General features: G+C 47.3%; 1 protein-coding gene across 1 annotated transcript; it reads left to right on the forward strand.

The window, feature by feature from the left end:
* Positions 1–7405: 7405 nt before the first annotated feature.
* GPR101 (G protein-coupled receptor 101) lies at positions 7406–8947 on the forward strand (the record flags this gene model as incomplete). The annotated part of the gene is made up of 1 exon (XM_079122649.1): positions 7406–8947. Exon 1 carries the CDS (start codon positions 7412–7414, stop codon positions 8945–8947), a length of 1536 nt encoding a protein of 511 aa, XP_078978775.1. The 5' UTR covers positions 7406–7411.
* Between the last annotated feature and the right edge of the window lie 409 nt (positions 8948–9356).

The raw sequence follows: 9356 nt of genomic DNA on the forward strand, positions 1-9356 counted from the left end.
GATTCTGAAATCTGTCTCCTCAATTTAGGCAGACTTCGAGTTAAGCCTGGGTTCCCCTTCCCAGCAGAGGCCTGGAAACTCTTTAGGGACTAAACTGGGAAAATTGTAGGATTCATCATATTTATTTCCTTTTTCTTAAGGATCACTCTTCCATACTACATGTTTACCAACGTCTGACACTCATTATTTCATGTATTGTGTACACTTTTTCATTTATTTGAAGTGGAAGGGTAAATCAGTGCCTGTTACTCTTTCATGGCCATAAGCAGAATCTAGCTTTCAGTTGTTTAATATTCATGTCAGATTAGTTTTTGGATTTTTAATAATTACCACATAGGAAGTAGATGGAATCAAAGTTCAGAAATAGACAAGATCCTTAGAGATTACCCTACATACTCATCCCCAATCCACTCCCCATCAGATTTATTTGGTGGATTACAGAACTGAGGAGAAAGAAGGTAATGTTTCAAAAGTCACACAGCAAGTTAGCCACAGAATTAAGATAGAAATCAAGCCTTCTAGAGAACCTAAAGAATGGGAGAAAATCTTTGCTAGCTATTCTTCTGGCAGAGGATTAATATCTAGAATACATAAAAAGCTCAAAAAACTTAACACCAAAAAATAACCTAATCAAGCAATGAGAAAATGAATTGAAAAGACTCTTCTCAAAAGAAGAAATACAAATAGTCCACGAATACATGCAAAATGTCCAACATCATTAGCAATTAGGGAAATTCGAATCAAAAGTACCCTGAGATTTCCTCTCACATCAGTCAGAATGGCAATCACCAAGAATACAAACAATAATAAATGCTGGAGAGGATGTGGAGAGAAAGGAACACTTTTATACTGTTGGTGGGATTGCAATTAGTACAATCACTATGGAAAATCAATATGGAGGTTTCTCAAAAGATGGAACCACCATATGACCCAACTTCAGTATTTATCTGAAAGAATTCAAGTCAGCACACTATGGCAATAAATGCACATCCATGTTTATAATGGCACAATTCATAATAGCCAAACTATGGAACCAGCCTAGGTGTTCATCAATGGATGAATGGATAAAGAAGATGTGGTACGTAGACACGATGGAGTTTTATTCAGTCATAAAGAAAAATAAAATTACATTGGTTTCTGGAAAATGAATGGAACTTGAAACAGTTGTGTTAAGGGAAATAAGCCAAACGCAGAAGGTCACAGGTCATATGCTTTCTCTCATATATGGAAGTTAGAAAGGAAAAAGAAAAAGAAAGGTGAGGGTGCTCTTTTGAAAAGCAAAGAGAGATCAGTAGAATAGAGGATGGGGGGAGGGAGAGGAGAGTGATTTGGCCAAATTATATTGTTATATTGTGTGCATGTACTAATTTGTAACAACAAATTCCACTATTATGTGCAACTATTATGCACCAATTTGAAAAAGAAGCTATAAGCCTCCTTTTGTCCACTTTTAATTTGTAGTTATTTCCCGCTGATATTCTCTTCCAAACCAGTTTATTTGGATAGGCACAGCTTCAAAGTGCAAACCTTCCATATCATCCAAGCCCACAGAGTGGGCAGTATCAGCCCACACATCAGGTGATACCTGATTTCATTAGGGTTTTGCAAACATGACCTTTAGGGTTGGCCCAAAGTGAATACCACTAGAGTAACACATAACACTGAAAAATTTAAAACACTCCCATGGGCAAGCACTCCAGAATAAAACTGTGCATTTTCCCCATTGACTTATTATGAACTTGCTAAGCAGGACGGAGTGTGACTGAGAATTTAGATTGACTGATTTAGTTATTTCACCATCTATGGAAACCATGTATCCTGCAAAAAGAAGCCATTAGCATTGAAAGTGCATTTGTCTGCCTACAATTCTAACAAATCCTAGTCCCTTTTCACCTTATTCAAAAATTTTATCTAGGTTAGGTGTCTAGGAGCCCTTCTGTCCTGCCTCTAGATGCTTCCTTGAAGCAGCCTAGGAAATGCCCCTGCTTTGGAGTCAAATAGAATAGGTTTTAATGCTTGATCCCAACAACTTAGTTCTGGAGCAACTATGGATAAATGACTTAACTGCTCTATAAGGACAGAAGTGGTACTATCTTACATTTATTCTAATTCACATGTTTATTTCACATTTTAGCACCTTTGAAATCAAGATGTATCTTGCTAGCAGTGGAGTCATGGTTAAATTTACAGCTTATTTCTTTCTTTTTAAAAAAATTTTAAGTTGTAGATGGATACCTTTATTTTTATTCATTTATTTTTATGTGGTCTTGAGGATTGAACTCATGCCTTATATAGCATTTTACCACTAAGCTACAACCCCAGCCCTTTTTTCCCTTTCTTAATAGTATATATGGTATCTTGGATTCTAAAACTACAGTATTAATCCTTAATCTGTAGAATTTCCTCAAGGATTAAATATATAAAATAATTATAGTGCTTGATATATAATAGGCACTGAAGGACCTTTTATACCTCTTATTAGAACCACTGACTATAACCGATACCTATCTAGATCATGGACCTTCCAACTTCCCTTCTCTGGTTGTTAGAACATCAATTAGGGCAGCTGGTTTGGCATGGTGAACAAGTCTGAGACTGTCATGCTGATGACCTGTGTTGTATCTTGTGCTTGACATCAGGCCCAAGGAGCTCCTTGTTAAGAGCTTCCTGCCCTCCATTCCTGGCCTGTAAACACTATTAGACCAATCTTACCTCTGGACTTGGTGACTTCCTGAGCCATCATCCCACACTCTCCCTATCTCACCTCAAAGGTCCTCTACAGAATCTAGTAAGGTTGTCAGTTGAAGGGCCCTTCCAAGACATCAAAATTAGATCCTATAGGTCTGGAGATCAAATTCACATTCCCCAAAGACCCACACACACATTGTCCCCAGCTGGGGAGCTTATACTTAGATGTCTTTGAAATTCAAGGTCACCAACTCTGCTCCAATCTGGAGAGAAAGAGGATTAATCACCCTCAAACTTCTCCCTGTAGAGAAGAGGGTTTTGCATCTCCTTTCCAGTGCTTCCCTGGCCTTCTTACTATCTCCTGCAGGCAAGGCAGGCTGGCCCCGTTTGCAGAGGCTACATCCCACCCAGTATTTTTCACTTCCCATCATCCCCCTTAGCGCCCAGCTGTGCACCTATAGACTGCATGAGGAGCCTATTGTCCTAAGGCACCCAACTCTAACATGTATCTAAAGGTTTTCTCTCTGCCCCCTGCTGGATACCAACAGTCCACTGCACTCTGAGAACCACTGCAAAGAAGGTAAGGTCAGGAAGGACTGGTCTTTTTCTCTAGCCTCTTCTAGCTGCTTGACTGCCTCCCAAGTGAATGTAAAATAATGGAGTCTGAACCAACTGCGCTTGACAGTGCACGCCACCCAGGATTCTGCACCATGACCAGAATGAGGCCAGGAATTAATAACAGTGAGTGATTATCATGGAAACTGTCTCCAGGAAAAACGACCAGGTTTTTACCATTCAACCTTGGAAAGATAAAAATCAGACCTAGCAGAGAAAAGACAAATGATCTAAGAGCAAATGCAGGACTGGAAATCCAAAGAGCATTCTGGGGCCTGATTATACACCTGCCTCATCTCCCTGTCCCAGAGGTAAGTAATTGGAAGGACAGGAGGCATCTCCATCCGGCCCATCAACCAATTCAGAATCTTGCGCTTGTCCTATGCTATCCCCAACACCTCCTGTTCCTTATTCCCCTCCACTGTCAATTTTGTTTATTTTTGAGTCTGTGCTGGCACCTTTTGTGTGACCTCCTTGTGTCTCCTGCTACAGCATCCTTTCTGCTCCTTCTTCATCTAACACCCCACCTGCTCCCACCCCAGCCCTGATTCTAGGAGACCCTGGAAATACAAACCTAATTACACTGATCTCCTTAAAGACCATCAAAGAACAAGAATGGCAAAATATTTGTCATTGTTCAGGTTGAGTAATGGGTACATGGGGGTTTACTTAATTGTTCTCATTATATTTGTGTATGTTTGAAATTGTTCATAATGAAACAGATCTTCAACAGACCTCCAGGGATCTCAGGATAAAGTTCAAAGCCCCCAGACTGACTCCAAGAATCTGCCCTGGCATACCATACTGCAGTCCTGTTTTCCCAATCTCAGTACACAGCAGTCTCCTACAGCCCTGTATCCACGCACCTTCTTCTTACTGACATCCCCTTCCCTTCTCTCCTGCAACAGAAAATGCTTTCTTATCCCTCAGAAACACAATGTAAATGACCCCTGGTCTAGGACACCTTCCAAGACTCTCCCTCCCCTATGGGGGTGGTGGGAGGGAGGGTATCTTATGTCCTGGTGCTTCCTCAGACCTGATACACTGCCAAAGTGCCAAACCCTCAATATGTGTTTGAAGGAGACCAGAATGTCTTAGATACTAAGATAAATGCAATATTTACTTGAACTTGGGCAAGTAGAGTAATCTCTCTTTGCTTTTGCTTCTGTTTTTATAAAACGAAGATAATAGCAGTACTTCTCTCACATGGCTAGGGAAAGGATTCCCGGATTACCAGTATGGTCTATGTAAACATCTAAACACAGTAGGGGGGAGAGAGAGAGAGAGAGAGAGAGAGAGAGAGAGATGCCCGACTGACTTGCAGACAGACATCAATCAAATAATACAGTGGATAATCATGCAGCTTGCCTTAGATGAAATGCTCCCATAACTTATAAGAAAGACACTGTTGTTTAGCTCTTTCTGGGAGCCAGTGAAATTCATGGAAAAATTGTCGACGTCAAAGTCACAATTCCTTTCTCTCCGGCCCTGGGACGGTTTATAGTTTGGGGGATTTTCAGAGATCTGGGTCAGAATCCTGGACCCTCTCTTTGGAAAGGCTGTGACAGAGACCAAGCCCCAAATCCGGGAGCTAGGAGGGCACGGGCTTGAAATATCAGCCCTGCCTGGTGACAACCCCAGTCTGGGAGGTCTTGGTGAGCTCTGGGCGCCTGGGGTGGGACGCTGGGTGAGAAAATCTGAGTAGGGTCCACTGCGGTGCACCACCCCCGCCCCGATACCCGCCAGCCCAGCTCTTCTGGGCGCCGGTGGCCTCGTGCGTCACTGGCGCGGGCGGGGGCCGAGGGGAGGGGGGCGCCGCAAGGTGAATGCACCGCGCTGCCTTAAGAAGCCGCGCGCCCCCGCCACCGCTCAGAGCCTGCAGCTCGGCGCGCCGGCCGGACGTGCGGGCACAGGCGCGGTGCCCCGCTCTAGCCGCTCCAGTCGCTCCTGCCGCCCCGTGCGAGCTCGCAGCCTCCAGCGCCCCGAGAGGCTGCTGGGACAAGCGCGGCGAGCTCCGGGGACCGGCACGCAGCTCCCGCAGCGCGACGCCTCCAGCAGCAACAGGTAAACCGCTCGGCTCTGCTCCGGGCGCTGGGGTCCCCCGCGCCCAGCCGGCCCCCGAACTCCTGATCTCGGAAGTCCCGGACGCCCCGTCTGCTGCGTCCAGACGGCCACAGAGATACTTCGCGCAGTGGCCCTCGGGGCGGCCCTTTCTCCACTGCATCTGCGATCCTCTCCATCGCGTTCTCCCTCGCACTTTCTCTCCTGCGTTCTTCCCCCTTCCTCCTCGGTTCTTTCCTTTTTTCTCATCCTTTTCCTCCTTCTCTGCTTCTCCTCCTGTTTTCTTATTCTCTCATTTTTGCTTTTTCTGTCTCCATCTCTTCCTGTCTTAGTCTCCCACTCTTGTCTCTTATTCTCTTTTTCTCATTCTCTCACTCACATGCGCTTGTTTTTTTCTTTATTCTCTCTTTCCCTCTGTCTCACTTCCTCTATAAGTCTCTCATTCTTTCTGACTCTCATCTCTCTCTCTCTCTCTCTCTCTCTCTCTCTCTCTCTCTCTCTCTCTCTCTCTCTCTCTCTCCCTCCCTCCCTCCCTCCCTTCCTCCCTCCTCCGCCCCCTGTCGCTGCCGCCGACACCAAGCGGGATGGAGAATACAGAATGCAGAGAGGATGCTGACTTTGTGGTTGGGGAAGTGCAATAGACATCTTCTGTGCTTTCTCAAGCCGCTACTGCATTGCTGAGAAACTAGCTCAAAGTCCGCGGTGGTCGTGTAGGCACAATAAAGTCGACAAAGAGACAGAGATCCAAAGAGACAGAGATCCAGCCAGAGAAAAACCGAGGTGATAGGCATAACCGGGGAAAGATGGAAAGAGACAGAGGTGCGCACACAACTCAAAGATACAGAGAAAGAGTTTAAGGAGAGTCCCAGGGTGGCTAGAGAGACAGAGGAACCAAGGAGAGAGTGCACACGTTAGAGAGATAGCTTGAAAAATACAGAGACAGATGAGACAAGTGGAGTGTTAAAGAGACCAACGAAGAGAGATAGGCAGGCAGAATTTAGGCACCGCAAGACAGAAACCACAAGGGGAGACAGAGACACAGAGAGGAGAGGATCTGAAAAAGAACAAATGCATACATGACAGTGAGAGACAAGAAAAAAAAAAGGAGACCTATAGAGATAGAACGGAGAGAGACATCAAAACAAGAGAGTTGGAGAGACTCAGAGACTTGCAGAGACACATATACAGCTAGCCATAGTGAACGAGTGTGCTTGAGAACCACAGAGATAGACTGTCGGGGAAATTCATTGAGAGAGGAGACAGCATCAGAGATGGAAAAGCAGGAGCTCGACAGACAGAGAGAGAAACAGAGACACCACCAGAAGAGACAGGGACGAGACTGGAAGAAAGACAGGAAGGAAAGGCATACATGCAAATACAGAGAAAGTGGGCCGGTGCAAGAGACTGAGAGACAGAGAAACTGAGAGTGGGAGGGAGAGATAGGAATAACAGACAGAGAAGGGAGCGACAGAGACTGACAGAGTGACTATGCACGTGCTAGTGAGAGACAAGAAACAGATGACAGCGTGAAAGACAAGGATAAGAGAGCATCAGAGGACACGGAGAGACACATACACTCTGAGAGACACAAGAAAAGTGCGCTAGCGAGACACTGGAGAGGCAGAGATCTGTGATTGTAAACAGGCAGGTACAGAGAGCGCACGCGCATGCGCTAGCGGGAGAGAGCGAGCTGAAGAGACCAAAAAAGTCAGAGACTGTGGGAGATGCGCTAAGAGCACGCGCGCGCGCGCGCGCTAGCAGAAGAGACGGACGAGTGGAAATCAGAGACAGTGAAAAGAGGCAGGCAGAGATACTCTGAGAGCTGGGGAAGGGGTCAGAGAAATTGCCCTGGTTGGGGCTGTGACCGCTCAGGGAACCGAGGGAGGGATCCTGCTGGACGTAGAGGGTTCTCCGGGCAAGGGACTAACCCGCCCGCATGTCTTTTTCATCCCCAGCAAATATACCGTGTGCTGTCTGTACACCCCTTCGCTGCCCACCGGTGACTTCACTGACCCTGAACCCTATCTCTCGTCTGCCTGCCATCGCCATGACATCCACTTGTCCCAACAGCACGCGGGAGAGCAACAGCAGCCAAGCGTGCATGCCCCTCTCCAAAATGCCCATTAGCCTGGCTCACGGCATCATCCGCTCGAGCGTGCTGCTCATCTTCCTCACCGCCTCTTTCATCGGCAATGTAGTGCTGGCGCTGGTATTGCAGCGCAAGCCGCAGTTGCTGCAGGTGACCAACCGCTTCATCTTTAACCTCCTCGTCACCGACCTGCTACAAATTTCTCTCGTGGCCCCCTGGGTGGTGGCCACCTCCGTGCCTCTCTTCTGGCCCCTCAACAGCCACTTCTGTACAGCCCTGGTTAGCCTCACCCACCTGTTCGCTTTTGCCAGTGTCAACACCATTGTCGTGGTGTCCATAGATCGGTATCTGTCCATCATTCACCCTCTCTCCTACCCATCCAAGATGACCCATCGCCGTGGTTACATGCTTCTCTATGGCACCTGGATCGTGGCCATCTTGCAGAGCACACCCCCACTCTATGGCTGGGGCCAGGCTGCCTTTGATGAGCGCAATGCCCTCTGCTCCATGATCTGGGGGGCCAGCCCCAGCTACACCATTCTCAGTGTGGTGTCCTTCATCGTCATTCCACTGGTTGTCATGATTGCCTGCTACTCCGTGGTGTTTGGTGCAGCCCGTCGGCAGCATGCTCTGCTGTACAACAAGAGCCACAGCTTGGAGGTTCGCGTTAAGGACTGTGTGGAGAATGAGGACGAACGGGGAGTAAGGAAGAAGGATGAGTTCCAGGATGAGAGCGAGGTCCACGGCCAGGATGGAGGTGAGGTCAAGGCCAAGGAGGGCAGAGTGGAAGCCAATGAGGAACCCCTGGAGGCCAAGGACAGCAACCTGAAGGTCAAGGAAGGAAATGTGGAGATCATTGAGGGTATTGTGGAAGCTGGAGGCACCGAGGAGGTCAGTGACAGCCGAATGAAGGGTAAGAAAGGTGGCACCAAAGTTGAGGACAGCAGCTTGAAGGCAGACAAGGACCGCATAGAGATTGGCCAGTGCAACATCGACTTGGGTGAAGATGACATGGAGTTTGGGGAGGATGACATCAATTTCAGTGAGGATGATGTCGAAGCAGTGAACATCCCAGAGAGCCTCCCACCCAGCCGTCGAAACAGCAACAGCAACCCTCCTCTGCCCAGGTGCTATGAGTGCAAAGCTGCTAAAGTGATCTTCCTCATCATTTTCTCCTACGTGCTATCTCTGGGGCCTTACTGCTTTCTAGCAGTCCTGGCTGTGTGGGTGGATGTCCAAACCAAGGTGCCACAGTGGGTGATCACCATAATAATCTGGCTTTTCTTCCTGCAGTGCTGTATCCACCCCTACATCTATGGCTACATGCACAAGACCATCAAGAAGGAAATCCAGGATATGCTGAAGAAGTTCTTCTGCAAGGAAAAGCCCCCCAAAGAAGACAGCCACCCAGACCTACCTGCAACCGAAGCTGGCACAGAGGGCGGGACAGAAGGCAAGATTGTCCCTTCCCATGATTCTGCTACTTCACCTTGAAGTTGGTTCTAAGGCAAATCTTGAACTGTCCACAAGACAGTAAACAAGAGCAGCTTTCTTTTCAATGGACCACTCACACTCCCATTAATGCCAACCCATCCCATTTCAGGCAAAGCTGTTGCACACACATTCCTTTTCACTACAAGGTAGATAAATATGTGGAAGAGGTGGGAACTTGGGTCAGTGTGCCCCTCAAAGCATGGACTTGAGGATTCTGACTGAAATTCCCCCCACCAAAATTATTAGGCTCTAAATTTCTAAAAGCAACAAGGGCTATCCATATTGTAACTGTACTTGGTATTCTGCTTGTCTCCCCAGAGCTGCAACGTGCCAGCTTTGGCTCTGAGGGGAAAGGAAAGAAAAATGATGCCTGTGGACTTAAGACTATGTAGCCCTCAGGAGCCCATGG

The sequence above is a fragment of the Sciurus vulgaris genome (assembly GCF_902686455.1).
Source record: "Sciurus vulgaris genome assembly, chromosome: X".
NCBI classification, from domain to species: domain Eukaryota; kingdom Metazoa; phylum Chordata; class Mammalia; order Rodentia; family Sciuridae; genus Sciurus; species Sciurus vulgaris.